The 23,498-nt window shown below is 43.3% G+C and overlaps 1 protein-coding gene across 1 annotated transcript in view; it reads left to right on the top strand.

Annotated features, from left to right (window-relative positions):
* Taf5 (TATA-box binding protein associated factor 5) overlaps positions 1 to 23,014 on the top strand; it is a 255,487-nt gene extending 232,473 nt beyond the window's left edge. Inside the window, exons 11-12 of the mRNA XM_080278918.1 lie at positions 11,918 to 12,095; positions 22,785 to 23,014. Of these exons, the coding sequence (XP_080135044.1) occupies positions 11,918 to 12,095; positions 22,785 to 22,996 (390 nt within the window). The 3' untranslated portion in view covers positions 22,997 to 23,014. The remainder of the gene's footprint in view (positions 1 to 11,917; positions 12,096 to 22,784) is intronic.
* Positions 23,015 to 23,498: the final 484 nt, after the last annotated feature.

Here is a 23,498-nt window from a genome sequence, read left to right as displayed (position 1 = left end):
ACTGACAGCTTCCTCCAAGAATCTCTTGAGGATGCAGTTACACATGCATACCAAAATGTCCTCCCAGTGTTTACACTGGCTGTAATCGTTGCCTTTCATTCTATTTTGTGCGTGAAAGGCCATTTAAACACCATTGTTATCACCAAGTAGCAGTGTAAGTGCTTAATAAATAGTGCAGTGTGTGATATTAAGTGCAGTGATATTGTATCTTTATGTGTGGAGTGGTCATCCAGACCCTTCAACTGTCCCCTATCCTGAGTGAGGCTGGGGAGGGGGTACCCCCTTGGTGACGACTCGTACCGGCATAGGACAAACTTCAGGTGGGTGACCAAACCCCATTGAACCCAGGTTATATCAACCTCATTATGCAATAATTCGCTGTGCAATAGGTCTTCACTTGATGCAACTCTCGCAAAATGAGACTGCACTGTAGTTGCAGCAGTTTTAGCCCCAGGTTCATTTGAAATATGCATCTAGTGGACTGCAGGCTGAAGTTGTCCTTCTCCTGCAGTCCATCACCCTCCTTTCAGCAGACAGGGAGGGAGTTTGAAGACATGTAATTGGACATTGAAGCCACTTTCTTTTATTGGTGCCAACTTATGAAGGCATCCCTGTTCAGCACCATAAGGCCTAACTATACTAGGCGCTTTAGTTGATGGGGTGGCTGCACTTCCTTCAGTGGGTGAGGATGTCCTCCTCTTGTGGGTGTTGTTCCTTTGGAGGTATGGTTGTCATGTATGGGTTACATAGGGTGTAAGATGGGTGTCAGTTGTGGATTACTTAGGATGTAAGATGGGTATTGGTTATGGGTTACATAGGGTGTACGATGTGTGTCAGTTATGGGTCACTGAGGGTGTAAGAGGAAGTTTCCTCAAAATAAAGTGACAGCTGAAAAGTAAAAAAGTAGTCTTGTTGTGCTTCTTGATACAGTATAGGTTGTTATCTGTGTGTAGCCCATATGAAGTTCCCAACAGGGCTGGACCTTCTTCTCTGTTGAAAAGTGATAGCCAGGGTTAACCTTTCCTCATAATAACCAGGGACAGTTGGTTTTGTTATCGATAGCTAATTGGTTCTCTGACCTTCCGCAAGAATAATAAACTTTCAAAATTTGAACAACTAAACCTATAATAAAAAAGCTAATTGTTTTTGTTGTCCATGACTAGCTTCTTCTTTATGACTTATTTCACCACATGCTACCCAACCACCAACTAAGTTCTGACACTTTGGGGTATTTATTAGATAGTATAGTACCGTATTCCTCTAGAGATATACCTGTATAAAATGTATTACAGTGCAGGTAATGAGCAGAGATGAGTGTTGAGAATAGACTGGTGAGGGGGGTCGGTGTTTTTGTAAGGATTTCTGGGCAGAAAAATAATGGATGCAATGTTTGTGCCTTTCCAGTGACATTGCTACCTCTGTTTTTCTCCTTTTTGTCCTTCTGGCTACAGGAGACTTTACACTTCCTCTTCTGTCTTTCTTTCCTTCATTCTTTCGTTTTCCTTCTGCCTGTGGGTGACTTTACACTGAGTGACAAGCCAAATGGTTTCATGAACACCAGGAAACCATGTACTATGCTGGGTGGTAACCATATAACCAAATTTTGGCGCCTGGTGATTAAGTGGGTAATTATTGCACTCCAGTCGGATTGAGCCGGTAAAGGTTTATATCCAAGGGATGGTTGGGGTTGATTGCTCATGTAATGCCACTCAGGGATGAGTGAGGCTGGTCACTCTCACCTTAAATGTCGGGACCAACTGCCTAGCCCCGGGCTCCTATGCTCCTCATGGGGCAATGTAGGATTGGATGATGTATGGATGGATTTGTCAATACAGTACTTAATCAGTTACTGCTTGGTCACATTAACTACTGTTCAATAATTTAATGTGCAGATCATACTAATGTAATGCACAGCTCATATTGAGAGTAATTATAGCAGTAATATAATGCACAGATCATACTGAGGATACTTATGGACCACTTTGATTTAGTGTGATGCATCGTACGTATTGTTTATAAGGGTCCCAACGTGCTTGCATGCATTGGCCGTGATCACCTAATGTCAGCTCTCCACACTGCTCAATGGCTGACCAACTCCCTATTCAGTCCTATATCCCTGAGGTCACTCTTATGATTTTATTCTAGGTCTTTTGGTCTGCCTATTGCAACCCTACCCTTGATGTTCACATCTCTCTCGTTCCGCACCCAATTGTCATCCTTCATCCTCTCAGCATGCCCAGTCTCAGTCTACTCCTTTTCGTCACAACACCAGCACATTCAGATCCCATCCTCTCAACTCTTTAATTACAATCTTAGCTCTCTCAGGCCTTGCATTGAAGGATGCATCACAAAACCATCTAATCAAGGTCATTTCTGTATTTTTGAGCCTGTCAGTATCCTCTTCCTTTACTACCCAGGGCTCATTACCATACAGGATTACATTCATAACACATGCTGCCTACAAGGATCCCTTAGCACAAAAGGAGAACCCTCTCAATGTCAGGAGAGGCAACAGCTCCTTGAACTTCTCCAACCATTCCTTACCGTAACCTAGCCACGGTGCTAACTCCAGCCCCATTGCCAGCACATAACATGTTCCCCAAATAACAGAATTCCTTTTCACACTCAGTGAATCACCAGCAAGATCATTCTTTTCATACCTGTCAATCTGTACATGCTCTCCCCGACACGTCACACACACACAAAATTGGCATTATTTCACAGCCTACCTCTAATACCACTCCATCATTTATGCACCCACTTACCACAAACACAGTACAAGATAGATATACATCTCACACCCTTGTGGCAAACTACACCTGGCCATATTCCCTCTGCTTAGACAGTATCGCCACCAGCCATAGATATCATCACTTGTGTTTAATAGGCATTTACTTCCAAACCCTTGTTCTCCATTCTGTCCCTCCACTTCCTAAATCTTTTCTCTGTCCCCCATTCATTCTTTGCAGTCAGCACCAAGTCATCAGTATATAACATCTTCCATGAAAGTCCATGTCTGATGTCATGTGAGAGAGCTTCAAGCACTATGACAAACAATAAAGGGCTCAAGACTAAGCCGTCTAACCTGGATGTAAGCACCCACCTACATAGTCATAATCACGCTAACCAACCACTCCTCGAGTCCAAGCTTTCTCAATGCCCACATCACCACTTCCCTAGGGAGTCATCAAAGGCCTTCTCCAAAAAAACAGAAACAAAGTACAGCTTCCCATTCTTTCTTATATATTTTGCCCAAAGATGTCAGACAATGCATATGGGATCTGTGGTCCCTTTGCCTGGCATATGAGGTGCTACCCAAAAGTTCCCAAAATTTGACTAAAGAAGGAAAAAAAAATGTCGTCCTATCATTACTGTTCCCTTCGAAGTAGTCTCCATGGGAGAAAGTTCCCAAAATTTGACTAAAGAAGGAAAAAAAAATGTCGTCCTATCATTACTGTTCCCTTCGAAGTAGTATCCATGGGCGTGCAGACATTGATGCTGGTGCTTCTGTCACAGTCAGAATGTGCTCTGGAAGTCTTTGAGCATCAGCATATTCAGGACCTTCTGTGATATTCTCCTGGATCTCCTCAGTAGTGTCAAATCTTAGTCCTTACAGCTGGATTTTCATTTTCAGATAGAGGAAAGAATCATAGGGATCCATGTCCGGTGAATACGGGGGGGTTGGGGACAACTGGCTTGTTTTTTTAATGGCAAAAATAGTTGAACAACAAGGGCTGTGTGCGCGGGTGCATTGTCATGGTGAAGCCCCTATTTGTTTGTGTGCCACTTGTCTGGATGATTTCGCCTCATTTCACCAGACAGAATGAGTTAGCGAGGTCCATATGATAGGCAGACAATGTCACAAACATCGTGGATTATCCCACTTCTGTTTTGGAGATGGTTGCACGAACTTTGGCCACATTGTCAGAAGTTGAACTGGTGGAAGGGTGACCAGAATGTGCATCGTCATGTGTTGACATTCGTCCATTTTTAAAATGCTTAAACCAGTCATAGGTTTGTGTAACCCCCAAAGCATTGTGGCAAAATGCTTGTTTTAACATTTTATGAGTTTCTGCCATGTTCTGCTCGAGTTTCACACAAAACATGATGCACACACATTGCTCTTTCTCATCCTCCATTTTTGAGATCACAAAATTCGCAAACTAACCCAATTACAACGATAAAAAGAAAACATACTTTCAGTGAACATATATCCCAGCACAGTGGTATGAAGCACAAGGGCTTAAGGGTAAATGCAGATAAAACAAAAGTGATGATATCTAGGGTTGGTGGTGGTCCTGTCAGACGAGGGAGAGTGGCCATGTGCAGTTTGCCACAAGGGTGTGGGAACTAATTCCATCATGTGCACTGTTTGTGATAAATGGGTGCACAAGAGATGTAGTGGTATCAGAGGTAGACTGCAAGATAATGCTGATTTTATGTGTGCGGCATGTCAGGGAGAGCAGGGGGAGATTGTCAGGCGTGAAAGGATTAAACTTGCTGGTGAGTCTATTGAGTGTGTGGAAGAGTTTTGTTATTTGGGAGACATGTGTGCTAGAGGTGGCGCTGGAGCTAGCTCTGTGGCTAGGGTGAGAAGTGTTTGGAAGAAGTTCAGGGAGCTGTTGCCCCTCCTGACATTGAGAGGACTCTCCCTATGTGCTAAGGGGTCTTTGTATGCAGCATGTGTTAGGAGTGTAATGCTGTATGGTAGTGAGACCTGGGCGGTAAAGGAGGAGGATATTCGCAGGCTCAGACATACAGAAATGACAGTGATTAAGTGGATGTGCAGTGCGTCCCTGCGTGTAAGGCCTGGGGGGGCTGGGTTTATGATGGAAGAGTTGAGAGGTAGGATGGGACTGGAGTGTATTGGTGTTGTGATGAGGAGAGGTAGATTGAGATGGTCTGGGCATGTGGAGAGGATGGGGGATGATAATTGGGTGCAGAAGGTGAGAAGTGTATGTTGGGGGTGGGGTTGTGAGGGATAGACTGAGAAAGACGTCGGATGAGGTCATTAAGTGTGACCTCAGGGTTAACCCCTAAAACGCGGGTGTTTACAGTCAATCCCCCCCGAGTGGCAGGGTTGTATTGCGGTCTGAGTACCTGTAGGAAAATATTCGCCAAAAATCAGAGATTAACCATAGAACATTATACTTGGTATGGCAGATAGTACTTACATTCAGCTTTCTCCAGAGACAGGTGTTGAGCCTTCGTGGACTACCCAAGGACTTGTGGAGACTTGCAAAGTTGGGTAACCAAATTTTCACTTTCACACCTCCAGCAACCCGGTTTCCCCTCTACCACAGCCTCATTCTGTCACAGTAAACTTTATACTACAACGTAAAGGTAGTTAGGAATCCGTATTTGTACAATAAGCACTGAAAATAAGGCTAAAATCAACGGAGCGTACGGCCGACATGCACTGTGGCGGCGGTTTTCCCATCACTCAACAAACATTTCCATTTTCACAGCTAAAAACATGTATACTACATTATTTTCAATCATATTACTTCCCAAAAGATCACCACGGCGCGCTTTTATTCTGCCTTACGTCCGCCACTTTATTCTCGTTCCTGTCGGCTGCTTGCACTGACTGGGAAGAGCTAGAACTCGCCATAATCTCACTTTGAAAGCCTGCAGTAAACTGACACTAAACAGAGGCAAAAGCTAGTGTTACAACTGGGGAAACAAGCGTTTCCTAGTAGCATAAACTGCTTGTGAGAGGAGATCGCAGATTTACAGTTCTGAGCGCTCAGAGCGCTGCCATGTATCACAGCCAGGCTGGCCGGGCCGTGGTAGGGGGGGTATGGGGGGAAAACGCGATATTTGGCAACAACTGAGGTCAGTAGTACAAAGGTAAAGTATGCTAGTTGTAGCTAGAGGATGGTGGTACTGATAGACAATACCAGCTGGAGCCTGCTTGCCCGCGGTTATTCAAAATTTACTAAAATCGCAAACGCGACGACCCGCCGTCCTGCCCTTGTGGCCGAGCGTCGCAAACGCGACGATCCGCGTTTTAGGGGTTAAGGGACTGAACAGGGAGGCTGCAACAGATCGTGCAGCATGGAGAGCTGCCATTAGGTGACGAAGGCCGATGCATGCAAGCATGTTGGAGCCTTCAAAAATGAAAATGAAAACGAATGCCACTTGACATTAACGAAGGATGCATGCACTGCCACCTAGCATCCACACACCATACGACAAGCGGTTTCTGGCTTCTGCTGTGTTTTCAAATTTCGGGAACCTTTGGGTAGCACCTCATAAACTCAAACTGTATCTCACAAGTATTCACTCTTTCCCTTATCCCACCTTTTAGATCTCCCTCTGTTACCTTCAGTATCTGGCTGAAAAGTTTTAAGCCTTTATAATCTTCACTTTCCATGGGATTAGCCTTCCCATTATACACATTTACAGTTGCTCTTCAGCCAGTTGTGGGACAACACACTCGTATATAATCGAATTCTTCAGATTAGTAGCTAAACCCACTCCTATATATCCTGAAGCCTTCGGCACTTCAGCAGTCAATCCAGACCTACCTGCTGCCTTCCCCAACTGTATCCAACCTATTGCACTCCTCACAGTAGCCACAGCAATCAAAAGCCAATGGCCAAACACTGGATCCGCGGACTTTAAACCCTCCCTGTTCCAGTCAAACTCCTCATTCTGAAGCCAGTTATGATATTCTGATTTTGTGTGGTCTGTTCCTGCAAGGTTTCTACCCAGTAGATCAGATGTTTGAATATGTAAGTTGTTCAGGTCACATATCACAGTTTTTCACAGTAGAATGCATCCTCCTAAGCAGGATGGCATAATTTTCGGCAACGCGCCCTGTACTCTTGTATAATATTCAGCCCGCATATGTGTGAATACGTGTTTGTGTGTGTGTGTACTTTAACTCCTTCACCTAGGCTATTAGATAGATCTGAATGAAACTTCGCTGGTGAGTTCGCCTGGTTACTAGGAAGGTCTTGCACTGCATACAATTTTCCAGCCATGGTTTTTTTTAGGTTGTCAGCTCCTCCTCACGGAATTTAAAATTCTCAGAAATAGCAAAACGAGGGCAGATATGGCTTGATGACTTAGCTCTTGTCGTACAATGGACTCCCAGACATAATTCGATATTTGGAAACATGACTCAAATAATTCTTGGAGGGCCATCCCCCCTCCTTAAAATAAAAACGACCATAAGCAAGGGAAAGTGAGCACATGGATTTCAACGTAACCTCTCAGGTCAGTTTGGTTCCATTTTAACATCTACTGTTTAAAATTTTCCACAGTTATTTTCAGGGAGTCAGCACACCTCCAAAACTGATAAAGGGTATAAACCTAGGGAAGGAGGGCAGAAATGGCTTTGATATCTTTGTATATGTTGGGGAATGAATTCTCATCCATAATGCAATGTTTGGGGAGATGAACCACCACAGTGATTCTTGAGGGGTCAGTGCTCCTCATAAAATGAAAATGATCAGAAATAAGGGAAAGATTTTAATGAAATTTCCCAGGTGAGTTTGTCTGGTTACTCAGGACTTCCACTGCAGACAGTTTACAGCCAGGATTTTTAAGGAGATCAGCCCCGTCACCTACAGAGATAAAAAATTCTCAGAAATAGTGAAAGGAGGGATGAACTGCTTTGATATCTTAGTATATGTTGTATAATAGGGTCTCATTTGCTATGTGATATTTGGGGAGCGTGATCCACAGTGACTCTTAGGAGTCAGCCCCCATCCTCCCAGAAATATGAACGATCAAAAATAAAGGAAAGTGAGCACACGGATTTCAACGAAATCAGCATACATACCACAGGACTGGATATGCAGTTTCGGTTTTCTCCAGATGCAGAGGAAGAAACTGCACATTTGCTTTATTATTGTCTTCATATGAGAGAATGGGAATACGGTGTAGGTATATGTGCGGGAGTCAGTGAGAATGAGAGGGCAAGAGAGGGAGTATGTCTGATGATAAGCAAGAAGTGGAAGGAGAATATAAGAGAGTATGGAACAATGGGTGCAAGGATTGTATGGGTGAGGATGAAAGTAGGTATACAAGCATGGGCGATTGTATGTGTGTATGCTCCAACTGAGGATCGAGTGGCAAGAGTGAAAGATGAGTTTTGGGCGAGAGTAGAAGCATGTATGGACAAGTTTGAGAGGAGCGAGAGAACGCTGTTGATTGGAGACATGAATGGCAAAGTCGGGAATGTACGAGTGGATGGAGTGGTTGGTCAGTGGGGTGTGCCAGCGGAAGTAGATGGGAATGGTAGTGCTTTGGTGGACATCTGTGCTGGTAAGGGGTTGGCAATAGCCAACACCTACTTTCGTCATAAGATGATCCACCGGTATACATGGAGAGTAATGAGGAGGATGGATGGTGAACTTGTTGAACGAAAGGCAATGATAGACTACGTGTGTGTGGATGAGCGAATGAGAAGACAAGTGTTGGATGCAAGGGTGTGGAGAGGGTGGGGGAATGGAGTCTCGGACCATCACTTAGTGATGGCCAAGGTAAAGCTGCAAAGAAAGTGGTTGAGGAGGCGAATGGGGAAGACAGGAGGAAGCAGCTCCTGTGAGAAGAGTGGAGAAATTGCAAGATAGTGAGAAGAGGACAGAGTATAAGAGCATAGTGGAAGAAAGATTGGGAAGGCATGAGCTAGAGCAGATGGAAGGGTGGAAGACGTATGTAAGATATTCACGGAAGAGATAAGCGCAGCGTGTGAGGCGGTTTGTGTGGAGTGAGGAGGAGATGCAAGGGTGTGCAAGGGACAGCATGGTGGAATGATGAGGTGAAACGAGCTGTGGAACAAAAGAAGAAGGCATATGGTGAATGGTTGTGAGTAGAGGTAGGGGAGAAGATGAGAGAGAGAAGAGAGAGGTATATGTGAGCAGGAGAAGGGAGGTTAAGAGACTGGTGAAGGAGAGTAAGAAGAAAGTGGATGAAGAGTTTGGGAGGAATCTGAGTGTGAAATGGAGGGAGAGTAAGAAATTGTTTTGGAAGGAGGTAAAGAAAGTAAGGCAGTGTGAAAGGGGGAAATAGTAGGGGAGTGAAAGATAGGAATAATAGATTGTTGGTGGAGAAAAGAGAGAAATTGAGGAGATGGAAGGAGCACTTTGAGAATTTGTTGAATGTAGAGAGTGAGAGCAGTGTGAGTATAAGTGGTTGGGGAATGGCTGGGAGAAGAAGAGATGAGAGGAGGGAGGAAGAGATCAGTAGGTCGGAAGTAGTGGAAGCGATGAAGAAGATTAAGTTGGGAAAGGCCCCAGGAATTGATGGAGTGTGTGGTGAAATGCTTAGGTATGGGGGTGAGATTGTTGTGGAGTGGATATGGAAGTTGTGTAGATTGGCTTGGGAAGAGGGAAGGGTTCCAGAGGACTGGAAATCAGGTATAATTGTTCCTCTGTACAAAGGAAAAGGGGAGAGAGAAGTATGTGGTAACCATAGGGGTATTTGCCTTCTTAGTGTGACTGGTAAAATATATGGTAGAATACTCATTGATAGGGTTAGGCATATGACAGAGGAGCTAGTTGGAGAAGAACAAGGGGATTTAGGAAGGGAAAAGGGTGTGTAGATCAGATATTTGTTCTAAGATGTTTAGTGGAGAAGTATCTAGAGAAGGGAAGGAAAGTGTATGCTGCCTTCATGGACTTGGAAAGCTTATGACAGAATAGATAGGAAAGGTATGTGGAAGGTATTAAGAATATATGGAGTGGAGGGAAATTGTTGAGTGCTGTGAAGGGTATATACGAGGGAGCTAGGGCTACGGTGCGAGTGAATGGTGAGCTGAGTGAGTTCTTTGATCTCAATGTGGGACTGAAACAGGGGTGTGTAATGTCTCCATGGCTGTTTAATATATATATGGATGGGGTCGTAAAGGAGGTACAAGGTAGGGCAGTGGATGTGGGGGTGGCCCTAATGAATGAGGGTGAGATTTGGAAGCTTCCGGTGTTGCTGTTTGCTGATGATACAGTATTGTTGAGTGAAGATGAATGGGAGTTGCAAGGTTTGGTGAATGAATTTGGGACAGTGTGTAGGAGGAGGAAGCTGAAAGTTAATATAAACAAAAGTAAAGTTATGGTGTTTGAGAGGAATGAAGTCACAGAGTGTGCAGTGAGGTTGGATGGTGAGGATATGGAGAATGTGAGTTCATTCAAGTACTTGGGTAGTGTGATGAGTAAGGATGGAACTTTGGGGGATGAAGTACGTGAAAGGGTACAGCAGGGAAGGAAGGTTGTTGGCACACTGAAAGCAGTGATGAGAAATAGGGAGGTGAGTATGGAAGTTAAGAAGTCACTGCATGATGGTATTGTGATCCCTACCCTGACGTATGGAAGCGAGGCGTGGACCTTGCAAGAGGGGAACAAGTCAAGAGTGAGAGCAGTGGAAATGAGTTACTTGAGAGGAGCATGTGGAGTGACATGGAGGGACAGGTTGACGAATGAAGAAGTGAAGGAACGTTGTGGGGTAGATGTGGATGTGGTTGAAAAGATTAGGAGAAATACACTGAGGTGGTTTGGACATGTGGAGAGGATGGAGAATGAAAGACTGGCTAAGAGGGTGTATGTGGGTGAGGTGGAGGGAGGGAGAGGGAGGGGTAGACCGAGGATGAGGTGGAGGGATGGAGTTGAGAGGTATATGAGGGAGGGGGGGGTGAGTTGGGGGGAGGGTAGTCAAATGGTGGGTGACAGAGTGACTTGGAGGCGTTTTGTCTGCGGCCACCCTTTGCGGGATTAGGGCGTCGGGCTATAGATAGATAGATAGATATTCTTTTAGTGGTAGGTGGTGGCAACCATCATCGACTCACTTGATGTAGTGCTGCCTACTTCTTCCTTAGCCTTTATCATTCTTTTTTTGTGCCTGCCGTCCTTCTTCCTATTTCTCCCATCTTTCGTGTCACTTCTTATTGCTTTTCTTTCCTTTACAGGTGGCTTTACATTGCGTGACAAGCCAGATGGTTTCCTGTAAGCCAAGAAACCATTTACAACTCTAGGTGGTAACCATAGAACCAAACCATACATGTTCACTTCTTCTCGACAAGTGGGTTGGTGGAGGGTTAGTGCCCCTCCCCATAAAACAAATAACTCAAAGTCAAATGGCCACCCCTTATGGGATTATGGTGTCTGGCAATAGATAGATAGATAGAGAATTGTTATGCACAAATCATATTAAACACTAGTGGGGGTACCTGGGATTGCTTGGGTAAAAGCCTGTGATCGTGCTTACTGGTATTGCCTGAGAACCTGAATGGACACCTTCCCTGTGGGAGAAGACCACTGGGTTCCTTTTATACCAACTGAACGTATGTTCTACCTTGGACTCATATCCCCAGGGATATACTATATCAATAGGGAATATTATTCCCTATTGATTTATTACAACCATGAATCTATTTTCCCACTACCCACCAATGCACCAACCCTGCCCAGCAATCCCACTCCCCCTGCCCACCCCACCAGTCTGTCTAGCCATCTGACCAGTTGTAGCCAATAATGACATGATTGTAGAAGTAAATAATTCCGTGGTAATTGGCTACAATGTTTTCACTATGTTGACAGTTATTTCTGTGGTAAAAATTCTACTTATTTAAGAGCTTCAGGAACTAATTAATTATGTAAGTTGAGGATTCCTTGTAAGGACTCATCTTTGAATCCCGCAAAGCCATACAAAATCACAGATTTTGGATCATAACTTTTGGCAGAAACCAGCTCTGATGCACAATAACAACATTTTTTTTTACCAAAAATATGTGTCAGTGGCAGGAGAGCTGGTTTTGTTTTACCAATGATAATGAAAACCGCTATAACCAATTGTATGATAACCAAGGGATCACTGTATTGCTAGATGTTGTGCACAGAAGTTTCTGTAATTCTCATATCTTACCAGTGTCATAAAAGTATTATATTTTAATAGGTGAATGCCTTTTTTCCAGGATGTAATAGACGCTTTAGCCTTTTCACCTTGTGGCCGGTACTTGGCCTCTGCTGGTGGAGATAAGCGTGTGCTCATCTGGGACATGGCACATGGCCACCTCATTGCAGAAATGGCCTCTCATACATCCACAATATATACCATCTGTTTTTCCAGAGACTGCACTATATTGGCCTCAGGTTAGTATTTAGCTGTACAGTATAGAAACAACTGCATCTCATACACTATTGTACTGTACAGTATCATAGGGTCATGAAGTAATACAGTTTACAATTTATGACTGACTTTATGGTAACATAAACATTTAGTTTCTCCATGTGGTAATAACACAATACCATCATATAATTGCTGAAAAAAACAAAATGGGTATATTTTATTTATATATCAGATTTCTAGGTAAGTGAAATTGTTTACAGCTTGTGTTTTGTGCTTCTGTCTATCTCCAGCGGGACTTTGTGCACCAAAACCCACCCACACATGACCTACCCCATTATTGTGTGTATGACTTTTGTGTTTAGAAATGTTATTGCCTATCATTTACTCCCACGGCTCCTTCTGTTGTGACCAAGTGGTTTATAATTAACAGTTAATGATGTCTGTATTCTCAGCTGGTGCTGTGCTTTGCAATAAAACTGCTAAGAAGATAAGGAAAACATTTATTATCAGGGGAAAAGTTAAAATATTTGATAAACCAGAGCATGGTGAGGGCACTGTTGTTCTCATGGTGGATGAACATAGCATCAGTACGGTCAGAAAAACTAGTGAGAGTTTGAAAGCCTGTGCTCACCCAACTGTATCAAGAACCAAACTGCCTCTCAGAAAAACAAAATGTACAGAATTGGAGGAAGTATTAAAATGTTGGGTTGAAGAAATGTACACTCAATCCTCATAAATTGCGGCAATTTGGGTCTGGACCACTGCCGTGATTTACGAATTCTGTGATTTATGAATAATAACTCCTGTGTGAAAAATTAATTTGGGTCTGGACTTTGGCCAACCTGCCCCCACAGCACCCTACCTACACCTATCTAGGCACCATCAAACACAAACATACAAATTTAGGAATATTCAGTGCATGTATTAAATAGAAATAAGCCATGTTAAGGGATCTCACTTTAATCCTATGACAAAATTGCTAAAGTGAATGAAGTGGGGTGGTGTTGGTAAAACTTAGAACCTCTCAGCACTTGTTCTTCCCAAACTCTTTCGCCAGCTTTGAAAACTTCTTTCCCTTCTCAACACGACAAATGAGCTCCAAACGTTGACTGTACGACAACTGCGGCAGCTTCTTGGCGCCATACTGCTTAGAGCACTTCGTCGGGGGGTCGGGAGGGGCCATGGCAGGTAGGAGGCGGGGGGAAGTTGCACAAAAAAGGCAGATAGCTCTCGTACTCCATGGCGACGGTCTGTAGTGTGCGGACTTGCGGGACAAAAACAACAACAACATGGTGGCATTAGTGTGCACATATGCCACCAGGGACGTGAGATGATTGGTTGTTGGGTCGCGATTTTCAGGTTGAATGCCGCGGTGTACGGTTCTCCTCGGAAAAGGCCCACTTGGGTGCCTAGGTCCGCGATTTTTGTGACTTAACAGTGATATAAGGTTGCCGGCAGTCTGACCCACATAGCCGTGATTTACGAATCCGTGATTTATGAACACGGGATTTACAAGGATTGAGTTTTTTTTTTTTTTTTTTTAATGCGAGGAAGAAGGAACCAAAGGCCACAAGCCCGCAGTTATTGTTCCTTCCAAGAGAAAAACAAAATACAAGAGAGAGCCAAATTCAAGATCCGATCATTTCGAAATGCTGGGACACACTACGTTTGAAAGACTGGAGATCATAGGAAGCAGGAAATACAGACAGAGCGAGACAGTTCCAGAGTTGACCTGTTGCATAAATGAAAGACTGGGAGTAACGGTTGTCTTGCATCAGAGAGTTGGACAGAAAAGGGATGAGAGTTTGCTGCTAGATGGGTGCTACGCGCCCGTTGTAGAGGAGGAGGAATGCATGCGGACAGTTCAGAGGAGCAGTGACCATTGATGTAGCGATAGAAAAGAGATAAAGATGCAACAGTGCGGTGAAGAGACAGAGGTTGAAGGGAGTCAGTAAGAAGAGGAGAGTTAATGAGACGAAAAGCCTTTGACTCCACCCTGTTGAGAAGAGCTGTATGTGGGGAGCCTCCCCACACATGAGAGTTGTACTCCACACAGGGGCGGATAAAACCCCTGAATCAACAATTGTGCATGGGTGAAGAAGGAATGGAGTCGGCTTAGCACACCTAATCTCTTGGAAGCAGATTTTACGAGAGATGTAATATGATCTTTCCAAGATAAGTCCCGAGTAGATGAAACCCCAAGCATGTTCAAGGATGATGCAGGATTAAGCTGAATATCATTAAACATTAGTGGGTATACCTGGGGAATATTTTGTCGGGTTGATAGGTGTAAAAACTGAGTGTTTGATGCATTAAAAACAACCAGATTATTTTTACCCCAGTCAGAGATACGAGCCAAGTCAGACATTAGGTGTGCCATAGCCTCGTCCCTTGTTTGTTGAAGTAACTGCTGAGATGGACGTTGCGGGAACCGAATGGATAGGTGAAGGGTGGAGTCATCAGCATATGAGTGGATAGGGTTAGATGTACAGCTTAGAAGGTTATTGATGAATAAAAGGAAGAGAGTTGGTGATAGGACAGAGCCCTGAGGAACACCACTGTTGATAGATCTAGGAGAAGAACGATGGCTGTCTACAACAGCGGCTATAGAACGACCAGAAAGGAAGCTAGAGATGAAGGCACAGATAGAAGGATAGAAACCGTAAGAGGGCAGTTTGGAAATTAAAGATTTATCCCAGACTCGATCGAAAGCCTTTGAGATGTCAAGTGCAATGGCCAAGCTTTCGCCAAAGTCCCGAAAGGAGGATGTCCAGGAGTCTGAAAGGTAGGTGAGAAGATCGCCAGTGGAGCGTCCCTGACGGAACCCATACTGACGATCAGAAAGAAGGTTGTGATAGGAAAGATGCTTTAAAATTTTTCTGTTAAGAATTGACTCGAAAACTTTTGAGATACAGGATGTTAAAGCAATTGGACGATAGTTAGAGGGTTGGGAATGGTCACCCTTCTTTGGGACTGGCTGAATGAGAGCAATCTTCCAGCAAGAAGGAAAGGTATAAGTTGATAGACAAAGGCGAAAGAGTTTGCCTAGGCAGGGTATAAGCGCAGAAGCACAGTTCTTGAGAACAACAGGAGGGACTCCATCAGGCCCTTATGCCTTGTCAGTATTGAGGCCAGTGATGGCCCTTTTATGAAGGGTGTCCCTCAGGTTTCCCACCCTGGCCTGAGAGACAACCTACCACTATGCAGAATTCATCCCTAGGTTAAAACTATGGCCATGCATAATGGCATTGACTGGGATCCCACCATGGGCGGGTGAGCCTTGGAGGGCCCATTCTGCCAAACTCTGGCCAGAATCAAGGACAACTACTGTGAATAATTTGTGTCATATAGTATCATTTATAAAGACTCAAACATGCTTCCATGCATTGGCCTTGATCACCTAATGGTGGCTGTCCACGCTGCTTGATCTCTGGCAGCCTTCCTGTTCAGTACTGCATCCCTGAGGTCACACTCAATTACCTCTTCCTCTGCTGCCCAGGTCTCAGTAACCATACAACGTTACACTCCAAACACATTCTGCATGCAAGGATCCCTTTACACAGAGGGAGAGCCCTCTCAATGTCAGGAGAGACAGTGGCTCCCTGAACTTCCTCCCACCATTTATTACCATAGCCTCAGAGCTAGATCCAGTCCCACCTCCAGCACATAACATGACCCCCAAATAACAAAACTATACTACACATTCAAGGGACTCACCAGCAAGATCAGTCCTTTCATACAGGACATTCTATAGGTTCTCCCCGACACACCGCACACACAGAATCAGCATTATCTTGCAGTTTACCTCCAATACAAGTACATCTATGCACTCATGTATTACAAACAGTCCACAGGATGGAGTTAATTCCTACGTCCTTGTGGCAAACCACACATGGCCACACTCCCTCTGCTTTGACATTATTGCCACCAGCCCTAGATATCATCACTTTAGTTTTATCTGCATTTACTCTCAAATCCCTGATTCCCTTTCATTCTCTGTAATCAACACCAGATCATCAACATACAACACTTCCTTTGGGAGTCCATTTCTCTAAGTCACATGAGAGAGCTTCAGCACCACAACAAACTGTTAGGGGCAAGACTGACCCCTGATACACACTAGCATTCACAAAAAATTCATCACTCAAATCTCCATTCACTTTCACCTGGGTGCACATATGCAGCCATGCGGTAACCACTCTAGTCAACCACTCCTCGATCCCAAGCTTTCTCATTGCCTACTTCACCACCTCCCTTGGGACTTCATCAAAGGCTTTCTCTAAATCAACAACAAGAACAAAAATATAGTATATCTCCCTCTTATTTTGTGTATATTTTTCCTAAAAGTGTCAGACAATGAATATGGCATCAATGGTCCCTTTGCTTGGCATAAACCCAAACTGCATCTCATCAGTACATTCACTCTTCCCCTAATCATACCTTTTAGGACTCTTTGTATTGCCTTGATTATCTGGTCCAAAAATTTAGTGCCTTTGTAATTAGCTCTTGCCAGGGCATCATCCTTCCCCTCATATACATTTATAATCACACTTTTGAGCCAGACAGCTGTGACAACACACTCATATATAATTGTATTTATCAAATCAGTAACTAGACTCACTCCTACATCTCCTGAGGATTTTATCATTTCAACAATCAACCCAGACACACCCGCAGCCTTCTCCAATGGTGTCCTGCCTACTCTCCTGCTCATAGTACCAGCAGCAGTCAAAGGCTAAGGACCCAGCACTGGTGGAAAATAAGCTGACATGTGCATACAGGACCAAGACCTTCAAAAATATAAAAGTACATGTGTCATGCATGTCCCCGGTCTTGAGTGTTAAAATTAATTCATCTTCCAGCCCTAGAGGTCAGAATAACTGAGTAGTAGCGGTCACGTTTCACGACTGTAGGATTACCTGTTTGAACCCACACCAGGGTAGCATACTTTTGGTGAGAGATGCAGCAGTCTCTCCAAAGATCCCTCCTACCATACAGAGTTATATGGTCCATTGGTCCTAGCTCAGGGGATTCACCATTTTCCAGTCTTATATCACCTCATCAGTAGCATAGGGGTCTGGAACTAGGCTTCTTTAGTTCAATTATGGAAGGTGACCAGCCACTTCTGCCTGATATATTTGATCAATATACCCCTTGAACTCCACCAGTTAAACCCCAGTTGTTCACATATAGTATGCCAGCATGACAAAACAAGCACTATATAGACCATTCTCTGTTTATTTTGATACTGTAATGCATCTCACATTGTCTGGATCCCGGCATTATCAAAAAGTGTATCTCTTGATCAGGCCAGTGTTATCATTTATATTAAGCCATTATCCACTCACGTGATGTAGTGCTGCCTACTTCTATCACCATTATCAATTTTTTCTGTGTCTGCCCTCCTCTCTTCCTGGTTCTTCCATCTTTCCTGTCACTTTTTATTAGTCCCTACTGGTGAAACCGGTTGGGGACCATAGGTTTGCGCGGTTCTGTCAGTACGTCTACAATTTCATGTCTGCTCTGTAACTTCCACATGCATGGGCAGATTTTGATATAACTTGACACAGTTGTTCCCTATACCATGACAGTGTATTGTGCGCAAGAACCAGCCATCCACTCCCAAGGTCAAGGTCATACTTGGGGCTCAAACAAGGTCAGGTGCTGCCTGTCTGCAATCTTGTGTCCACTCTGTAACTTCCACATGCATGGACAGATTTTAATATACTGTAACTTCAAACATGCACAACAACCAGCCATCTGCTTCCAAGTCAAGGTCACTCTTGGGGCTCAAACAAGGTAGGGTGCTGTCATACTTAACAGCCATACCCACATTCATATCCTCTCTGTAACTGCCACATACATGGACAGATTTTGATGTAAGTTCACACAATTGTTCCCCGTACCATGGCAGAGTGTTGTGCGGAACAACTAGCCATCTGCTCCCAAGGTCAATTTCCTATGTATGGTTATCATCCGGTAGGGGATTTTGTATTGCATGGCAATACTGCATGCACTTGTTACTCTTTGTTCCATTTCAGGTGGCTTTACATTGAGTGACAAGCCTAATGGTTTCTTGTAAGTCAGGAAACTATTTACTGTACAGTGCTGGGTGGTAACCATGTAACCAACCCATACATGTTCCCTTTATTACAGGATTATAGCATCAGGCTGTAGATGGATAGATAGATTTCTTTTTATGAATGAACATTTGACTGAATATGCTGACCAGAAAAGTTCTCGTGTAGATTTACCCTTATACAAAGTATCCATCCATCCATCCATCATCCAGTCCTATGCCGCCCATGAGGAACATAAGAGCCTGGGGCTAGGCAAGTTGGTCCTGACATTTAAGATGAGAGTGACCAGCCTCACTCATCCCTGAGTGGCAATACATGAGCAATAAACTTCAACCACCCCTTGGATATAAACCTACACAGGCTCAATCCAATTGGAGCCCCTTAATTGCCCACTGAACCACCAGGCGCCATAATTTGGTTATATGGTTACCACCCAGCGTAGTAAATGGTTTCCTGGTGTACAGCAAACCATTTGGCTTGTCACTGAGTGTAGAGTCACCCATAGGCAGGAGGAGGAGGAAAGAGTGAAGGAAAGAAAGACAGAAGAGTTTAAAATCACCTGTAGGCAGAAGGAAGAGGAAAGAATGAAGGAAAGAAAGACAGAAGTGGAAGGAAAGAAGAGAGGAAAGGGCAGACACCCAAATCAACACTACGTCGAGTGAGTGGATGGTGAGCGCCCTCACCTACCACCCACTTCAAAAATACTGTGAAGGCATAAAAGCTTTTATGTATAAATTTTGCAGCAGATTTTTACATTTCATTATAAAACATCAGTTTTCAGAGCAACTTTTATTTACTAAAGGCTTTATGTGCACTTGACTTTATTCCAGCTTCCCACTGTCTCAGCATTTGATTATTGCATTCTGATTTCTACAGTCATAATCTGTATTTTCCTGGACTACAGTAATTGTAGCCTGAGACCCCTACATCTGAAAGTAGTTATCATGGTATTGGGTGATATCATTAACAGTTTTATGAATCAAATGATACTTTGTATCCATCCATCCATCATCCAATCCTACGTTGCTCCATGAGGAGCGTAGGAGCTCGGGCCTTGGCAAGTTGGTCCTGTCATTTAATGATACTTTGTAATGTATTGCAATTATGTATTTTTTCGTATAGTAATTTCATGACTAAATACTTATTGAATATACTAATAATTTTTTAAAATACTTAACCATTTTATTCTTTTTAAAACTTACCATTTGATTTTTTTTCATACAGTGAAACACTGCTTATACAAAATTGTTCGAGACCACAGCCTTTTCATTGGTTTTATTTACTTTTTTTTTTTCCCCAGAGAATCAAAAGTACTACCCCTGTCTTATCCTAGTAGGCTACAATTGAATACCATCCTTATTAATCTCACAGTCTAAGTTAGACACTTCCTGGAGCCACCTAGCACTTGAGAACTGACCTATACCAGTTATCTAGGTATCTATCTTTTGCCAGATGCATTAATCCCATAAGGGGTGGCCACAAACAAATTGCCTCCATGTCGTCCTGTCCCCTGCCATTTCATTGCCCTGCTCCCAGCTCACACCCCCCTCTCTCATATACGTCTCCTCTCCAGTCATCCTCTTGTTGTAATTGGAACATGCATAAAGTCACTTATGTAGTGCTGCCTACATCTTTTTTCTGTGCCTGCCCTCCTCTCTTCCTATTTCTCCCATCTTTCCTGTCACTTCTTATTGCTTTTCTTTCCTTTACAGTGGCTTTACAGCGAGTGACAAGCCAAATGGTTTCCTGTAAGCCAAGAAACCATTTACAACACTGGGTGGTAACCATATAACCAAACCATACGTGCTCCCTACGTGTCAACAAGTGGGTTGGTGGAGGGTTAGTGCCCCTCCCCGTAAAACAAATAACTCAAAGTCAAATGACCATCCCTTCCGGGATTGTGGCATCTGGCAATAGATAGATAGATAGATAGATATAATCACTTGAAAAATATCCTGCTTGAAAATTGTCATTGTCATGATCTCACTTGTAAAGGCTCCAACATGCTTGTTTGCATCTGTCATGGTCACCTTATGGTGGCTCTCAACACTGCTCGATCTCTGGCGCCTTCTCTGTTCAGTCTCTTATCCCTGAGGTCACCTCTGTGACCTCATCCCAGGTCCTTTTTCAGTCAGCCTCTTGCAAGCCCACCTCTGACATAAACATGTCTAACCTTCTGCACCCATTTGTCATCCTTCATCCTCTCAACATCCCGAGACCATCTCAGTATACCCGTCCTCATCACAAAACTAATACACCCCAGTCCTATCCTTCCTCTCAACTCCTCAGTTGTAATCCTAGCCCTTACAGAATAACAGGTTCTGCCTATGAATTTGAGGATTGTGTGAAAAATGACTGAAAAATGGAATACATTTACCGAACTGTATTTCACTAAATGTAACATTGCATCACTTGTTTTGTGATCGTATTCTCCCAAGATCTTGGCAGTTAGAATGATAACCAGCTCTCCATTTCAGTGAATTATGGTCAGAATTATTATTGTGTGTCACATTTTCCTGTTGTTATTCACCCAGGGATGGTTTTGAAGTGTTTGATATCATTACTAAGATAAAAGCATAAAATAAATGTTTTTATATGATAAGAAGTTTTATGAATGTGGTGCCTGATTACAACATAGACAACACTATGCTGTTGCAGCCCTCCACTTGACCAAGCACATAACTCCCAAGCTCCCTTTACACCTAACCAGGTACAAAATGCCCCACCCACCCCCCAATCTTTTCTTTTAAAGGTGGGCGTAAGGAGAATGCTTTGAGGACGCATAACCTGGACCTTCAGATTCCTTGCACAGGCCACATTGAAATATCTGGAAAAAAGTACATTTTTTATTTTTTCATTGTTAAAAAAAAAAATAATAATAAAAAAATTACACAGCATTCTACCAATCAGAAGGCACCAGTTCAGTATATGACACATAACTAAGTGAAATTTCATTACTGTATTGTGAATACTTTCCGAGTTCTGGCCTGGAAACGAAATCTCTACACCCGGCCAGCCGCCCTGCCACCCACCTCTATGGATGAACACCTGTTGATCCCAGTGATAACAACACCCTCTCCTCCGACTTTGTTAGGTGGAGGATAAAAACACTTGACCATTACCCAGAACTAATGATCACCATCCACTTTATTTTTTAAAGTTTACATATGCAACAGTATGTCAGTGATGTTGATCTGATATTAACTAATGACAAACTGTTGCAGTACTACAACAGTAATTGTCAGATACTGCAGAATATGTCATGTTGTTTACGGACTGAACTCGTGCATTCAGACATTGTCACTTTATTACTGTACCCTTGCACCACAAGCACCACCTCAGTTGACCTGGCTGCTGCCATTTTCCACTTTCATGTCAGTTGTTTAAGCAGTTCTATCTGTTTATAGCCAGATGCCCTAATCCCATAAGGGGTGGCCACAAGCAAATTGCCTTCATGTTGTCCACACACCCCCATCCCCTTGGAAGGGGGAAAACGAATACTTTCCCAGCACGTATTTGTGCTTGTTGTAAGAAGATACTAAAAGGGTCTATTTTGTCTCCAGTCCTTCTCTCCTTCCTGTCCTCTTCTGCTCTTCTGTCCTACCCCTCTTCTTGATATTTCGATGTTTCTTCTGATCTTTATTTCCCCTCTACTCCTGCTGTGCTATATAGCTAATTCTTCATTAGTCTTTCCTTCCATGTCACCCTGTCCCTTGTCATTTCATTGCCCTCCCCCCAGTTTACACTAACCTTTCTCGTATACCTCTCCACTCCATCCCTCCATCTCATCCTCAGTTTCCTCCTTCCTCTCCCCCTCTCCACATCGCTCACATACATTCTCCTTATTAGTCTCTCACTCTCCATCCTCTCTGTGTGGCCAAACCACCTCAGTGTATTTCTGTTTGTGGTTGGTGGGGGTGCCCATCATCCCCTCACTCAATGTAGTGCCTTTGCATTGAGTGACATACCAAGTGACTTCTTGTAAGTCAGGAAATCATTTAATATACTGGTTGGTAACCCTATAACCAACTCATATGTGTTCCCTACGTGTGAGCAAGTGGGTTGGCGGAGGGTTAGTGGTGCTTCCTGGTAAACAACTGACTAAAAAGACAAGCAAATTTTAAGTAACTCACTTCCTTGAAATACATGATGATGGTGAATCTAGTATTTGAGGGGGGAACCCTGACAAATAGAAGGATCAAAATTAGCCCACTTGATATACAATAATGGAGGAAAACCCTGTCTTTGTAAGCAGACTAACTTACATTTCACATAAACTCACTAGACACTGGGCTTATTGTACTGACCCAGAGTGACTTCTGGTAAGCATTATCCACCAAGCAGTGCTGCAAATGTTATCCTGAATAGCAACCTAACTCTGCAGGTAAACTCTGCCATATTCAGCTGGTATATTTACAATTTTATTTAGTTTATATATTTTGCATTCATTTTAGAGAATAATTATTCTCAGAAAATCACATATCCATAAAATCATGATTTTACAGCACTACCAAGGCAACTACTAGTTTCTGATGTGCTGTAATAGTTTATTTTTTATCACATTGATTTAATGACTGAATAATCATTTAATATATATATCTTTTGAATAACTCATTTTCTTATGTTACCCAGGAGGGCTGGACAACTGTGTGAAGTTATGGGACTTCAGCCGTGTGATGGAGGACAATCATGACGAAGACATCAATGTGGCCAGCAACCCTGATATCAAGCGTTGCAGTGAGTCTCTTCTTCTTGGCACCTTCCCCACCAAGAACACACCAGTCCTCACAACACACTTCACAAGGCGGAATGTTTTACTGGCTGCTGGACCCTATGATGGATAGACTGTATGTACTCCTGGCCTCTTTCCTCATTAAGAACACCTGTCTCACAACACACATCACTATGCTTTTTTCATTTTAACAGGCCTTAAAATTGACACCTTTCCATCTTGAATGCTGGGCTATAACAAGAGATTAAATCAAGAACATAGCACTAGCCATGAAGAAATGCTGTGGGGAGAATGTAAAGCCATAGTTTTTTCTTCGTATGAAACCAGGCCATGGAAAACAAGCTACAAAAGAATGTTAATTTCTGACAAATTAATAAGAAAGAACTATTGATCAACTGTTTTACTGGCTGCTGGGCCCTGTGATGGGTAAGTTGGAAGTATGGTTAAGTGGATATCTTGTTCATCTCCAGATCTGTGGTACCTTGAGTTTGGGTTGGATTCATCTTTGGCAGACATTTAAGTGGGTACTGATAGTATGTCCATTTTCAAGCTATGAATATAACTGTACCATGTTGATTCATGCTGGTGCCATATACTGACTGTTACATACACAC

This window comes from Coenobita brevimanus, chromosome 75 (genome assembly GCF_032717465.1).
Source record: "Coenobita brevimanus isolate Jiangsu-jjx chromosome 75, ASM3271746v2, whole genome shotgun sequence".
Taxonomy (NCBI): Eukaryota; Metazoa; Arthropoda; class Malacostraca; order Decapoda; family Coenobitidae; genus Coenobita; species Coenobita brevimanus.
The sequence above is the reverse complement of the archived record's forward strand: the minus strand, read 5'-3'. Positions and strand labels throughout refer to the sequence as shown.